Below are 16879 nucleotides of genomic sequence, written 5' to 3'. Positions count from 1 at the left end.
TGCGGGGCTTTTAGTTAATAAGTACGAATTTTTAGATCGACATCTTAGAATTAAAAAAGACCGTTCGAAAAAATCACTTTTCAAAAAATTATGGTCAAATTCATGTTAAAACTTCGTTCGAACTTTGGTCGTTCAGAATTATTTGAGAATCTATATATATAGTCCTAAATATGTCATATGATATGTTGAAATTAAGAACGTACTTAAGTTAATTAATTATGCAACAACAACTAATTCATACTAATAAGTGCTAAACATGATAAAACAAGTAAAAAAAGGTCAGCCCGATGCACTAAAACTATCGCTATGCGTAGGGCTGGGCATAAAATATCGAAAATCGAATTACCGAACCGAACCGAAAAATTTGGTAATTGGTATTTGGTAATTCGGTATTTGGTATGATATTTGGGAACAAAATTTTAATATTTCGGTATTCGGGATTGAGTTTGGTACAAGATATTAATATCGTTTGGTATTCGGTATTTACCGAATGTCAAATTATATATATATATATATATATATATATATATATATATATATATACATACGATATGTATAACCAACCCAATAAATAATAGTATTAGTCATCTCAAAAAATTTCTTAGACCTTAGTAATATATTCGTAAAAAGCAACAAAAATAATGCTAAATAGGGTTTCTTTTAAATATACTCTTTGAAGTTTAAACGTACATTTGCACATCTTCAATTTTAATATGGTATTACCAAATACCGTACCAAAATTTAATTTACCGATTACCAAATTACCGAACTGATATTTATAAGTATGGTATATGGTATCTAGTTCAAATACCGATTACCGAATTACCGAATCCGAAATTTGAAAATACCGAACTGACTACCGAACGCCCACCCCTAGCTATTGCGATGTCCGGGGAAGGGCTCCACCACAAGGGTGTATCGTACATAACCTTACCTTGCATTTATGCAAGATGCTGTTTCCATGCATTAATTAATTTTGTAGTCATTTTAATTAATTTTTATGTATATATAGTGGAGTAAATGTTATTGAATCTCCTTGACTTGTTTATTCTTTGCACCTTCTATTTCTGAATACGTACGTAACAAGACGCAGGGACGGAGCCAGCCGAACCCCCTTCGACGGAAAAATATACTATTTATGCTTGATTAAAATTATTTTTTATGTGGTTATAGTAGGTGTTGAACCCCCTTCGATTATATAGAACCCCCTTAGTTGAAATCCTGGCTGACAACAAGGGTGATGCATTGCCAATTTATTAAAAAGTATGTATTGGACCTTCGATAAAGTATTGTATCATTGTCCAATTAAAATCGACACCACTCATTTCGCTTTAATGGAACAATAATTTCAGATCTAAGAGTGAATCATATATTTGGAGGGTTATGATGTATTTGTCACATTTTTTTAATGGTACATTATTTAATAAAAAGAGGAGTATAGAATTTATGTTATTTACCTATTAATTAAAAGCTTAGGGGTATATGAAGTATCTTAGTTGGATATCATTATTTAAATTGTACTAATTTTTTGAAAAAAATTATACGTTCATCGATTTCAAAACAGCTTTAGATATGAGGTGTCTGAAGTTGAAGGCGAGACATTTCTACCTGAAATTAATGCAAAAACAATTAAACCTTAGTTATATATGTATAAACTTCCAATAAAAATGTCTTAATTTTATCATAAATGACTAAAATTCAAACAAAAATGATTGAATTTTAGCTATATATACTTAAATTTTTGGTAAAAATAACATAATTTATTACTCCTAACTTAATATACACACATAAATTTGTGTAGGGCCTCACTTTAATACTTTAAGGCTTAAGCTAAAGCTTAATATGGACCACTTTCTTTGACTATTCAAAAAATATTGTTACATTCATTTTGAATATTTCAAACTTTTTTATTGGAGTGGAAAAAAAAAGTTCTATAAGCATGTGTTCGATATGAAGGAAAATATTATACTATTTTTTCGTGTTCAATTGGCTAATGATTTTGAAAATATATTTCTTTTAAAAATAAGTTTCTTGAAAATAAAAAAATAAAATTTAAAAAAAAAGTCGGTAAACAAGTAGTATTGTCTCTTCCCAGTTGAAAATCACCACCCCCACCACCCTGCCTGCCCCACATTACCCAACCACCTTAGCACCACCCCCCACCCCCTTCCCAACACATCTCAATCTTTATTCGGCACCTAATAGATCTTCAGTGACGGAGTCAGAATTTTCATTGAGGAGATTCAGAAGTAAACATACGAACTAGTCGAAGGGGGTTCGAAATCTGTTATATATAAATAAAAATTATTTTTAATCAGGTAAAATAATATAAAAATAATATAATTTTTCATTGAAGGGGGTTTGTTCGATCCCATGGATGAAAGGTGGCTTCGCCCCTGTTGGCCCCACCCACACCACCCCATCCCTACCTCTCATATTATTTATCTAGAATATACACAAATATTTTCGAGTAATACTTTCTGCTTGTATGTCGAAGGCAAGAAAATAATTAAAAAGCCATTTATTTTCTTTAAAAAAATTCCTTCATATCGAACGCACTCTAAGTGTTATTCCGAGCTCATTGTCTCCTCTCCATCTCTAAACACACTCTTAAAATATTTTTCTAAATTACATATAAATGCTCTTTGAATAATATTTTTTTTAATTTACTTACTCTACTAAATATATATATTTAAAATAAATAAATAAGAACACTTATTTTTCAAACATATATTTTCCTAGCCAAACAACACGTTAGTCCTTCTAGTTTTAAGTGAAAAATGTAGATACATAAAACATAGATATAGGCCTAGTGGAGTTATTTATATTTGAACTTTCTGATGAATAGATTTCTTTTTAGTTTTGTATCCGATGTTCGTGTTTGTAGTGGAGCCTGATTAATCCGGATCGTACATTGTAGGACCCATTAAGGTGGTAGTGCTCCTAACAGAGTTTTTTTCATACCCAGGGTCGAACCCTTAACCTCTGATTAGGAATGGAGCAGCCCCATTTACTACCCTGCAATCCATGTTGATTTTGATGAATAGATCAGATCTAATAATAATAGTAATATTATATTATATCTAAAAAGGAAGAATAACTTTGGAATATAATATTGCAGACAAATAAATTACTATAGGTTAAAGTTTTGCAGTGTCGGCAGTATGTAGCCCACATGTGATTTCAATTGGATTCTTTAATTCCTAACTACTAACCAATATTTTTTATTCGATGTTCGATATTTAAATGATATGGATAAAATTTACGTATATTTTAAGGGTTATTTGATCATAAAAATTAAATACATATTCATTTTATTTTGATATTTTTAAGGTTGAATATAAAGTTCGAGTTGTATTTGATCGTGATATTTTTAAAATGAGATATTTTTGAAGTTAAAAATTATAAAAAGTGAAATTCTTTTTAAAAATTTAAAGTTTTATAAAAATTGAGTTATTTTATGAAAATAAAAAAAATAGATTTTTTTTGAAAAAAATAGTTTAGAAAATGTAAAAGTGAATCCAAATATAGTGAAAATATCTCTTGAGGTGTTTCAAAAATTTAAATATTGTAAAAATGTATTCGGAATATTTATGGCCAAACAAGTATTTCGAAATAAAGTAAAAATGTGAATTTTGTATAATCACACAAAGTGGATTCTGAAAGGGTAGAATTTACAGTGATCTAACCTCTATGTTAAAAGAAGAGTGGTTGTTTCCGATAGACCCTCGAATTCAATATATGTGCTCCAACAACAACAACAACAACAACAACGACATACGCTGTAAAGTCTCGCAAAGTGGATTTCGAAAAGGTAGAATTTACGCTGATCTAACCTCTATATTAATAGTGAGCGGTTGTTTCCAATGGACCCTCGAGTTCAACATATATGCTACAACAACAACAACAACGGCTTACTCTATAAAATCCCATAAAGTGGAATCTAGAAGAGCAAAATTTACGTTGATCTAATCTCTATCTTAAAAGTAGAGTGGTTGTTTCCAACAGACCCTCAACTTCACCATATATTTTACAACAACAATAGCGACATACGTTGTAAAATCCTACAAAGTGGATTCTGAAAAGGTAAAATTTACGCTGATCTAACCTCTATCTTAAAAGTAGAGTGGTTGTTTCCAATAGACCCTCGACTTCAACATATATTCTACAACAAAAACGAGATACTCGGTATAATCTCACTAAGTGGATTCAGAAAAAGTAGAATTTACGCTGATCTAACCTCTATCTTAAAAATAGAGTGGTTGTTTCCGATATACCCCCGACTTCAACATATATGCTACAACAACAACAACAACAACGACATACTCAGTATAATCCCACTAAATGAAGTCTGAAACAATAGAATTTACACTGATCTAAAAGTAGAGTGACTATTTCTGATATACCCTCAACTTCACCATGTATGCTACAGTAAATTAAAATATACTAATAGCACAAATCTTTATAAATTTAAGAAGTTTAGCCCTCATTTCCCTCACTAGACTCCTCAAGATGTATAGCCAAAAAAAGAAACCTTCACTTTTGCTTCCTCTTTCATCTATTTTCTTGCTCACATTCTTCTTTTTCCCAAAATTATTAGTATCATCAAGTAGTACTCCACAAACTCATGTTGACAAAAACATAATCAAAATTGCAAATTCACATTGCCAAGGTACACTTTATCCACAACTTTGCATTTCAACACTTTCATTAATCCCAAATCTTGAACAAAAATCAATCCCACAAATCATTTCTTCCAATGTCAATGTAACTTTAAATGAAGTCAAATCCTCTTCTCAACATTGCAATAACATCCTTCACAAGATGTCCAAATTGGATCCTAATGAGAAAAGAGCTTTATATGATTGTATTGAACTCTTAGGTGATAGAACTATTGATGAGTTACAAACTACTCTTTATGATCTTTCAACAAAAAATGGTACAAATTCACCTTCAAAGCATTATAATGATCTCCAAACACTTCTTAGTGGTGCAATGACAAATCAAGATACTTGTATTGGTGGATTTTACAATAGTAATCACAACTTGACTCATTACTTTGAGAAGGATTTGAAAACCATATCTCAACATGTGAGCAACTCACTTGTTATGCTCAAGAAGTTAAAGACCAGGTCGACTCAAGGGTAAGGTCACTAAAACGTCTGCTTTACATCACAAAACATTGAACGCGCTTTCCAAAAATAGTACATTTCTTCTGTGTCATTCTGTAGCCATCCTTTCTCTTTTTAATCTATTTCAGAAAGAATATTCTAATTTTAAGTTTAGATATTTTATTTTTACTCTTGCTGTGCTCAAGAAGTTAAAGACCGGGTCGACTCAAGGGTAAGGTCATTAAAGCATCTGCTTTACATCACAAAACATTGAACGCGCGCTTCAAAAATAGTACATTCCTTTTGTTTCATTCTGTGGCTGTCTTTTTTCTTTTTAATCTATTTCTGAAAGAATATTCTAATTTTAAGTTTAGATATTTTATTTTTACTCTTGCCATGCTCAAGAAGTTAAAGACCGGGTCGACTCAAGGATAAGGTCACTAAAACATCTGCTTTACATCACAAAACACTGAATGCGTGCTCCAAAAAAGTATATTCCTTTTGTGTCATTCTGTGTCTGTCTTTTCTCTTTTTAATCTAATTTCAGAAAGAATATTTTAATTTTTAGATATTGTATTTTACTCTTAATAATATGCTCTTACTTTTTTTGTGGGTGATAGTACAATTGATAATTTAAATATCACTTTTTAAGATCTTTCCACTAAAAGTAATAGTATAATTCACTTAATAGCATTAAACATGTCTTTGATAACATGCTCTTATTGTCTTAACAATGTGACATGTTTAGTGTTTCTAATGTACATTAAACATTTCTATTTCTATTTCACTTTTTAATTTCAACTCGCTTTTTATTTATTTATTTATTTATTTATTTATTTTTGTCTCGTTTGTTTAATTATAAATAAGTTTAATGCCTCTTATTATAATTTGACTACAGGTCGTCATCAAACTCCAATGAAGTCTTCCCGGAATACGGGGAAATGAAAGATGGACACCCAAAATGGTTGAAAAAAAGGGACAGGGCGCTTTTACAAGCTCCGGTGAACCAAATTAAGTTCGATTTGATTGTGGCTAAGGATGGTAGTGGTAATTTTACGACTATTAACGCGGCATTAAGCGCGTCACCAAATTCTAGCAATACAAGATTCGTGATATACATTAAGGCGGGAACGTATTTTGAATATATCGATGTAGAAAGGAAGAAAACTATGATAATGTTCGTTGGCGATGGGATAGGAAAAACAACGATAAAGGGTAATCGAAATGTAGTCGATGGATGGACAACTTTTCGATCATCTACCGTTGGTAAGTTCAAAATTTCGTATTTTATACTTGTATTTGTCTGTGTATACTGAGCATGTACCACGACTAATTGATACTTCATGAGATTGACTTTTATATGTCGATAGTCACGATAGTAAAATTGTTAAAGTTAGGTTAAGTGACATTAATAATTTAAACATAAAATATGTCATTTATTATAATAGGTTAAATTATAGTGACCGTATACATAAAGACTATTTATGTTGCCAAGATAGATAATTATTTGGACCAAGGCAATATGTGATGCCATGGGTTTTGTTGAAGTAGGTGAAAGTTCAATATTGATTGGAGAATGGATTGACGATTTGTTTATATGAATTTGGATAATTCTCCCTTGATGAGCTAATTTTAGTTATAAATGTCATGTCTTTATATGGTATCAAAGTCAGGTTCATCCCCATTTAGGCTTTCGGTCTATGCACCAGTTGGAGCCTGAGCGTGAAGGGGGTGTTAGAGTCGGTGAATGTCCCACACTGGCTTGGAAGTGACGGAGCGGTGGTTTGTTTATATGGACTTGAACAATCCTTTCCTCATGAGTCGTGAGCAAGTTTTTGAGGTTGAGTTGACCCAAGTGACATATCTTTACATAGTATCAGAGCCAGGTCCACCTCCATTTATGTCCCCGGTCCACATGTCAGTTGGTCCGATCCACACGTCAGTTGGACCCCGGGCATGAAAGGAGCTGTTAGAGTAGGTGGTGAGTTAGACCCAAATGTCATATCTTTAACAACCCAAATTATGCTATATATAGTGTAGTTTTTTAACCGTAAAGTTCATCGGTATTATATCGTGACAGGATGAATACGATTTCTTTATCCATAATAAAAAATCTCGAGTTCAAGTTAAAATTATGATAAGAAGTGGCAGGATGAATACGATTTAAAATCATCATCGAGTTCAAGATAAAATCATCATCGGCATTATATTGTGGCAGGATGAATACGATTTCTTCATCCATAATAAAAAATCTCGAGTTCAAGTTAAAATCATGATAAGAAGTGGTTCTCTTTTAATTGAAGTTGCTCGGACTCTTCAAAAATATTTTCGAGTGTGTGTTGGATCCTTCAAAAGTAATGTATTTCTGAAGGATCCAATACTGGTGCGGTAACATTTTTGAAAAGTCTGAACAACTTAGCTTTGAATAGGTTATTCATGACATGAGATATTATATTGTAGATATTTATATTGCCAAATATTTCAAATTATGAACTATATATTAAAAAGATAGTGAAAGATCTTGACATGAGGTATTAACATAAAACATGTAGGGTTATGAAAAAATTGATTGATTATGTCGGTGTGGAAAAACAAGACTTGTAATATACAATGATTGAAAAAATTCAAATTTAATTATACAAAATAAATAATTGAAAATTTAATATAATATTATTAAAGGTGAGCAATTATCTGAACCTGAATTATCAGGTGTATGACTATTTTATCTGAACTATCAATCGTGAATAAGTCATAAATATATAATAAGTTAAGAATTCGGGGCTTAAATTGGAAAGACGGTAGCGTACTATTTTAACGATTATAATTTATGTGATATAATTTGAATCGATTAGAAAATTCAAAAATGTTTTCTTAAAAAAAGCACTCATTAATAATTGACTCTTGACCCTAGCAATAAGTTCTTATAGTCATAACTCATAGCCAATTAGGTGTAGATATTATGTTGGATATTTGAAAATGACCTATCCAATTATTAATTTCTTGGTCCCATATTCCCCCTTTTATCAAAAAAAAAAAAAAAAAAAAAAAAAGATCCCACCACACATTAATATATAGTCCTATCTTATACATGTAATATCTTTTCACTGGTTCGAGCCGTGAAAATAATCTTTTATCAAAATATAAGATAACATTGTGTATAATAAATTCTTATGATTCAATCTTTTTTGAACCCCGCAAATAACATGAGCTTTAGTTTGAATTTGATTAATAGGCTCTATCGCTAGTTCAAGGACTAAGTGATTTACGTATCTACCTTTAGCACCTAAGCGAGTGTAATGCTAATATCAATCTTTTTGAAACGAAAGTATAGCGTGTAGGCTCTCCAATCTTTAAAAACGTCGTGATTAATATAGCTGTCTTTTGAAAGTCAGTCTTTGAGTACTACCCACCTTTATTAACTAAGTTGACTGCAGAACTCTTGGGACTAAGATTCCGTACCTAGTACATTCAATCAGAGGCTTAGACACCAAACTGTCCTTTTTTCTTGTACGTATAAATCTAGAGGCGGAGGTAAGATAAAGATTACAAATGAGATATAATTTAATATTTTAGATCTCCAGTTTAAATTTTAGATATGAAAAATTATGATAAGGAATATTTTTCCTTTAAAAAGTTTACACAACGCGAATTCAAATAGAAATTTTTTTTAATATAAATATCAACCGAATTAAAAAAATGATGTAGCTTTAGAATTGATCCCTTGATTAGTGGTATTGAAGTTATTCGAATTTATATACATGCAATTATATAAGACAACATAGGTCAGTGTCCATATATGACAAAGATAATTAGCATTTTTTTTTTTTTTTTGTCTAAAAGAATCTAGTCTTTCGTTATAAATATAAAATACCATACATTAATTTTAATAATATAGATTTATAAAAAGATGGAAAATTTGTCCACATGCTGGCCGGTGACATATTATATTATTCTAATAAGAAAGAGCAACGTGGTATATTATAACTCCCGTTATGTACAAGGTTTGAAAAAGGATCAGATCACCAGAGTCAATGTCTTACTTTGCATCGCCATCAGAGGCTGTTTTCACGGGTTGAACTCGTGACCTCCTGATCACATGACAACAATTTTAGCAGTTACTCCGGGGTTCATCCTTATAACTTCCGCTATGTGCACTATGTGAAAAAGGACCAAAAAGGCTGGTCAATTGTACGCAGACTTACTTTGCATTGCTGTTAGAGGTTGTTTCCACGGCGTGAACCCGTAACCTCTTGATCGCATCACAACAACTTTACCAGTCCAGCTAAGTGCAAAGTTCCATTGATTGAACTCGTGACCTTCTGATCACATGACAACAACTTCACCAGTTGCTCCGGGGTTCTTCATTATAACTCCCGTTCTATGCAAGGCTGTAAAAGGACCGAACCATAAGGCCGGTCAATTGTGCGCAACCTTACTTTGCATGGTTGTCAGAGGCTATTTCCACACGACTTGAACCCCTGACCTTCTGATCGCATGACAACAACTTTAACAGTTACTCCAAGGGTTCTCCATTATAACTCCTTCTATGTGCAAGGTTCGCAAAAGGACCGAACCACAAGAGTCAATTGTATGCAACCTTACTTTGCATTGTTGTCAGAGTCTGTTTTCACTACTTGAACCTGTGACCTTCTGATTACACGTGACAACAACTTTATCAGATACTCCAGGGTTTTCCATTATAACTCCCTCTATGTTCAGAAAAGGATCGGACCACAAGACCGGTGAATTGTACGCAACCTTACTTTGCATTGCCGTCAGAGGCTGTTTCCACACGAGTTACTTTGCATTGCCGCCAGAGGTTGTTTCCACACGACTTAAACCCCTGACCTTCCGATCACATGAAAACAACTTTACCAATTACTCCAGTATTCTCCATCAATATTATTATAGAAGTTAATGTCTTTTCTTTTTTAATTGTAGCTGTGGTGGGAAATGGATTTCTAGCAAGGGGCATTACATTTGAGAACTATGCTGGCCCTAGCAAGCACCAAGCTGTGGCTCTAAGGAGTGGCTCAGACTTCTCTGCCTTCTACCAATGTAGCTTTGTTGGCTATCAAGACACACTCTATGTCCACTCTCTTCGACAATTCTATCGCGATTGCGACGTCTATGGAACGGTCGACTTCATTTTCGGTAACATTCTGAACTCTGTGATTGTCTCATCTAAAAGTTTATGTCATTCAGAAAATACACGATATTTGGTAAATACAGATACTGTTAGTTCTAGCAATGTAGCTTTGTTGGCTAGACACACTCTATGTCCACTCCCTTAGACAATTCTATCGCGATTGCGACGTCTATGGAACGGTCGACTTCATTTTCGGTAACATTTTGAACTCTGTGATTGTCTCATCTAAAAATTTATGTCATTTAGAAAATACACGATATTTGGTAAATACATAGTATTAGTTCTAGCAATGTAGCTTTGTTGACTATCATGACACACTCTATGTCCACTCCCTTCGACAATTTTATTGCGAACGCGATGTAGTCAACTTCAATTTCTGTAACATTCTGAACTGTGTGATTGTCTCATCTAAAAGTTTAAGTTATTCAGACAATACACGATATTTGGTAAATACAGATACTATTAGTTCTAGCAATGTAGCTTTGTTGGCTATCGCGAATATAGTGGATAGCCAACAAAGCAACATTGCTAGAACGTTTATAAAATTCTCTTTTATATAGTGGATTGCTTATCTTTGCTTGTGCATGTAGGTCAATCAGTCAAACCACAATTTGTTTAATTTTATGTATATTATCCTATATAAAGTTTTCTCTCATGCATGTATTACACCCTCTTTTATACAATGGATTGCTCAGATATGCTAACGCATGCAGGTCGATTCATTGAACCACGCTAAATTTTTGTCTCCTTCAATGTATTATCATTGTTCAAGTATGTTATTAGCTTCTATATGACAATTGATTACTTCGATCCTAACAGATAAGTGGATTGCTTATATTTGCATGTGCATGCATGTAGGTCAATTAATTGAACCACAGTTTGTTTTACATATGATTTATCATCGTTCAAGTATATTATCCTATATAAAGTTTTCTCTCACGTATATACAATCCGTTTTTATACAACGGATTACTCATATATGCTAGTGCATGCAGGTCGATTCATTGAACCATGCTAAATTTATATGTCTCCTTCAATGTATTATTATTGTTCTAGAATGTTATTAGCTTCTATATGACAACTGATTACTTCGATCCTAACATATAAGTGGATTGCTTATATTTGCATGTGCATGCATGTAGGTCAATTAATTGAACCACAGTTTGTTTTACATATGATTTATCATCGTTCAAGTACATTATCCTATATAAAGTTTTCTCTTATACAATGGATTACTCATATATGCTAATGGATGCAGGTCGATTCATTGAACCACGCTAAATTTTTATGTCTCTTATCAATGTATTTTCATTGTATATGACAACTGATTACTTCGATCTTAACAGGTAATGCAGCTGTTGTTTTCCAGAACTGCAATTTATACGCTCGTAAACCCGACCCGAATCAGAAAAACATCTTCACAGCACAAGGAAGAGTGGATCCAAATCAAAATACAGGAATATCAATCTTGAATTGCAAAGTAGCAGCAGCATCAGACTTAGTTCCTGTACTATCATCATTCAAGAATTACCTAGGTAGACCATGGAAAGAATATTCAAGAACTGTATATCTCTTGTCCAACATTGATAGTTTAATTGATCCTGCTGGTTGGTTGGAATGGAATGGTGATTTTGCATTGAAGACACTTTATTATGGAGAGTATTTGAACCGGGGACCCGGTTCAAATACTGAAGGTAGAGTGAAATGGCCCGGGTACCGGGTCATCAATAGCTCTACCGAGGCGAGTCAGTTCACGGTTGGGAGTTTCATACAGGGCGGTGAGTGGATACCGGCTATCGGGGTGCCATTTTATACCGGCTTAACTTCCTAGTGATGCAAAACGAGGCAGATTCAGAATTTTATAAAGTTAGTGGGTGCTGAGAGGCAATATAAGAAGTATATGGTCATAAATAAAAAAATAATATCAGAATGAATTTGTTGGCAGACCAATTTATTTCAAGTTGTATGGTGCATGTCGCATGACAACAGTCGCAACAATCACCACCAGTCTATTTATTGCTTGTATTTATTTATCTCCGAATATTTTTCACATCATCTTAAAGGTAATTTTAAATGAGTTTGTTGGCAAACTTATGTATTTCATGTTGAATGGTGTAACATATATATAAACAATTGCAACAATCACCAGTTTGGTATCAAATTTGTCCCTCTATTTTGAAAAATTGGTTAAATATATCATTCGTCATAGTTTGGATCAAATTTGCCCTCGTTGTCATATTTTGGTGTCAAATTTACCCCTCTACTTTAGAAAATTAGCTAAATATATCGTTTGTCATACTTTAGAGTCAAATTTACCCTCGATTTTATATTTTGGGGTCATATTTACCCTCATTGTGAAGAAACTTTTCACTTGTACCCTTTATTTAACAGAAAAACTCAAATCAATGTTAAATTGCTCATTTTTTTAAAAAATAAATCACACTCTAATCTAATTTGTCCGATCTAACCCACAAAAAATACATAAACAAATATATTTCTCCCTCAATTTTGTTGGTCGAATTTTTCCAACGAACAAAAATACTTCTCTTTCAATGTGCAACGTTGGTGGGTTTTTACGAATGAACAAAATGTAAGCATGAAACCAGAAAAAATGTCTATTACAAACTCTGCTCTTGTTCGATTATGTTCAAATTTTAAAATTTGGTATGCAATTCTATATGCATCTAGATTATAGAATCAGTGAATAAATTTTCTGAGCAAATGACATGGTAAAAAAATTGTATAAATCTAAATTGCAAATAAAAGATGTATGAATGAAGAGATGTCACGATTGACACATAGAAAGACCTCTTAACTCAATCATCCGAAGAAATATTCAATAGGCCCAATCTATTGCATTTGACCTTCAAATGTCATTCTTCATGAGCTCTGCATTGATGCAAATCCATGGACTGAGAGAGGGATATTTTTTTTTTGTGTTTGCACTGATGCAAATCAATTTTTCATGAGCTATGCACTGATAAATATCAAGTGACTTAATCTTGTTGGACCAATAGAACTGAAGGATATATTTATTTGTATCTTTTTTGTGGATCAGGTCTGATCGGACAGGTTAGATTAAGGTATATTTTATTTTTCATAAATAGAGTATTTAACGTTGATTTGAGTTTTTTTTATTAAGAAAGGGTACATATGAAAAGTTTCTAAACAACGAGGGTAAATTTGACCCAAAGTATGACATCAAGGTAAATTTGACCCAAAATATGACGAAGGATATGTTCAGCTAATTTTTCAAAGTAAAGGGGTAAATTTGGCCCCAAAGTATGACAACTAGGGTAAATTTAATCCAAAAGTATGACGAAAGATATATTTAACTAATTTTTTAGAGTAGAGGGATAAATTTAACCTTTTTCGCCAATATTTTTCATACCAATTTTAAAATATTATAATTAGCTTGTTTTACTAAATATATACCAAGAAATTTGATATCTAGTATTCATTTCTTGCAAGACTGTCTCAATAAAATTATACGCCTAAAGCCAAACTTAATTAACAGGCCTGAGATATATTAATAATTTAGAGTAATTTTTTGTTGTTGTATATTAGTTATTTTTGATGTAATATTTTAAAATATACATAACCTTTAACTTCACATATAATATGACTTTTAATAAAAGAGAGATTCATTCTAGTTAATAAGATGTTATAGCTATTTGTTTGCAATACATTAACTTGAATGTTGTTGTTAAAACATTAATTATTAATATGAAGTTTGAGTTATTTAATTCGAAGTTCTAAAATATTTCGAATAAAAATTAGGTATCTCTTTCTTTTTGTATTTTTTAGGATAATTTTTTTAAACGCATTTCACAATCTTCATTATTATTTCAAGTGAAACTAACAACATAAAATTTACTATTAATTTTAGGCTTATTTTAAGGCCTAAAGCAGACGGTTAATTTTAGTCTTATTTTAAGGCTTAAAGCAAACGGTTCACTAGTCTTATCCTTGAGCCACCCTTGATTTCTCGAAGAAGTTAATATCAATAAATGTAGAGTGACAATATAAATTTAATCTTATCATAAATAAATTATAAATTATTTAATTATATATGCAATAACTTTTAAAAATCTACGATAAAAATGAACGTGCTATGGGAAGCTGCCACTTGTAGGGGTGTCACATATCCTAATATTAGATGTATGTTCGTACCTTAAAAATAGAGAAATTTCTGATAGAAAACGTCAGCTCCCCTTTTAGCGAGCCGTACATTAAAAGAATTAATTTTATTATATGATTTAAATAAAAAATTAAATTATATTTACAAAAGACCTAACTTCTAAACGCCACGTGTATTATTTTCTGTTGATAATTTATGGTGAACTTCTAAATCTAAAATTAAATCTGAACACAACTTAACTACAATTAAGGTAATAACGTACAAACAAAAATAAAACAAACTAAACATTAGCCAATAATTTTCTTATGGTGTAAGAAAACTAATATATAATGGCAATGGATATGTTCATATCTATTCATAAGGCATTCATTTCCTTCTTTAATTTGTATACTTTTCTTTTTTCTTTTCTTTTCTTTTCATTATCCAAAATCGGCCACAAGCACAATGGCTATTCCAAAATTACAAATCAATAATGTTGGATTGATTTTCCTTTTTGGTATAGCCATTTTCTCATCAAAAGTTGCAGATTCTGCAACTTTTGGTTCGCGTCGTGGCCTTTTGGAGGCAGAGAGTACTGTTTTTGATGTTACCAAGCATGGAGCGAAACCTGAGGGAGGTGATAGCACTATGGTAAGGCTCGAATCTGTATCTGAGTTTCTACCTTCGCCCCTATAGCCCCTTATATTCACTATTTTATATGACAATGTGTGTATGTTTTGTTACATACCTATATATAGAGAGAGATGTGTGCGTGTTTTGTTACGTACTTAGGTGGTGCATATCCCATATAAGCCAGATCAAGAATTCTAACATGGGGATCCAAAAGTATGCATGTCATATTGGAATTTGAACCAGCAACGTGAAATAATTCTTGAATCACTTTTATATATATATATGTGTGTGTATGTGTGTTTCGTTACATACTTAGGTGGTGCATGTCCCGTATAAGCTAAATCAAGAATTCTAACAAGGGGATCCAAAAGTATGCATGTCATACTGGAATTTGAACCAACAACGTGAAATAATTCTTGAATATATATATATATATATATATATATATATATATATGTGTGTGTGTGTGTGTGTGTGTCTTTTGTTACATACTTAGGTGGTGCATGTCCCATATAAGCCAGATCAAGAATTCTAACAAGGGGATCCAAAAGTATGCATGTCGTACTGGAATTTGAACCAACAACGTGAAATAATTCTTGAATCACTTTTGTAGCTACACTAGAAGTTTTTTCTCTCTCGTTATATTAAAAGAATTCAATGAGTTATATATACATGCAAACACAAAAGAGAGTTTTATTTTTATCTTATTTGCATATCTTAATTTTTTGATGAAGGAGATTCAATTAATTGAGCCTGGTCAAAAATCCATTTAAATAAATCTTTAGGACTTTATATGCATATTCATAATAATAAGTTGCATTTTATTAGATAACTACTTAGTATTTAATTTGGTTTGAAGATTTTAGAGACAAATAAATTACTTATAAGAAGGGCAAAAGAAAAAATGGCAGTTCGACGAGGAAGGACCGGATTATAAGAGTCAATTGTACGCAATCTTATTCCAAATTTCTGCAAGACTCTATTTTCACATTCGGACCACAAGGGTCTATTATAAACATTACCCCGCATCATTTCTGCAAGAGTCCGTTTCCACGGCTTGAACTCGTCGTGACTCTCTAATCACATGCATAACGAAAGCTTTATAATTACTTCAAGGTTTTCCTTCAGATAAACTTATATAGGAGTGAAGCAAAAATGAATTTACTTGTATTTCTGCAAGACTCTGTTTTCACATCTTAAAACTTGTGCTTTTCGAACCACAAGGATCTATTGTAAACATTACTCCGCATCATTTCTGCAAGAGTCTGTTTTCAACGACATGAACTCATGACTCTCTATAATCACATGCATAACGAAAACTTTACAGTTACTTCAAGGCTTCCTTTCATGCAATGCCGGAGCCAGCCTAGTAATAGGGGGTTCGTTCGAACCCTCCTTTGATGGAAAATTATACTATTAATATATGATTAAAATGATTTTATGTATATATTGTAGATGTTGAACCCACTTCGGTCTTCAAATTTTGAACCCTCTCGGCAGAAATCCTGGCTCCACCAACTAAAATGAATTTACTTTGGTACTTGTAGGGATTTATAGCAGCATGGAAAGCAGCTTGTCAATCAACAGGACCAGCAAAAGTTGTTGTTCCACCAGGGACATTCACTACAGGAGAAACTATTTTCCAAGGACCATGCAAATGTCCTAAGCCCCTTATTTTAGAAATTCAAGGGACACTAATGTCAAATAAAGACATAAGTTTGTACTCACGTGCTGCATGGCTAATCATTGAAAAAGTGGAGGGTGTTACTGTGACAGGTGGTGGTACTCTAAACGGACAAGGAAAAGACAGCTGGCAATTTGCTGACAGATCCGGAGCCAGCCCTCCTCTCCCTTCTGTAAGTCTGG

The 16879-nt window shown here is 32.4% G+C and overlaps 2 protein-coding genes across 2 annotated transcripts; both read left to right on the top strand.

Annotated features, from left to right (window-relative positions):
• The first annotated feature begins 4389 nt into the window (after positions 1 to 4389).
• LOC107855110 (pectinesterase) lies at positions 4390 to 12421 on the top strand. The gene is made up of 4 exons (XM_016700092.2): positions 4390 to 5144; positions 6010 to 6377; positions 10053 to 10265; positions 11607 to 12421. The coding sequence occupies exons 1-4, from the start codon at positions 4513 to 4515 to the stop codon at positions 12089 to 12091; spliced, it is 1698 nt and encodes a 565-aa protein (XP_016555578.1). The 5' UTR covers positions 4390 to 4512; the 3' UTR covers positions 12092 to 12421.
• A 2337-nt stretch (positions 12422 to 14758) lies between these two features.
• On the top strand, positions 14759 to 16862 carry LOC107855146 (exopolygalacturonase clone GBGE184; the record flags this gene model as incomplete). Its single annotated transcript, XM_047413375.1, is given in 2 exon segments — positions 14759 to 15031; positions 16561 to 16862. Coding segments are annotated over 2 exon segments (488 nt in total), but the record flags the coding sequence as incomplete, so codon positions are not given.
• Between the last annotated feature and the right edge of the window lie 17 nt (positions 16863 to 16879).

This window comes from Capsicum annuum, chromosome 6, assembly GCF_002878395.1.
Source record: "Capsicum annuum cultivar UCD-10X-F1 chromosome 6, UCD10Xv1.1, whole genome shotgun sequence".
NCBI lineage: Eukaryota > Viridiplantae > Streptophyta > Magnoliopsida > Solanales > Solanaceae > Capsicum > Capsicum annuum.
The sequence above is the reverse complement of the archived record's forward strand: the minus strand, read 5'-3'. Positions and strand labels throughout refer to the sequence as shown.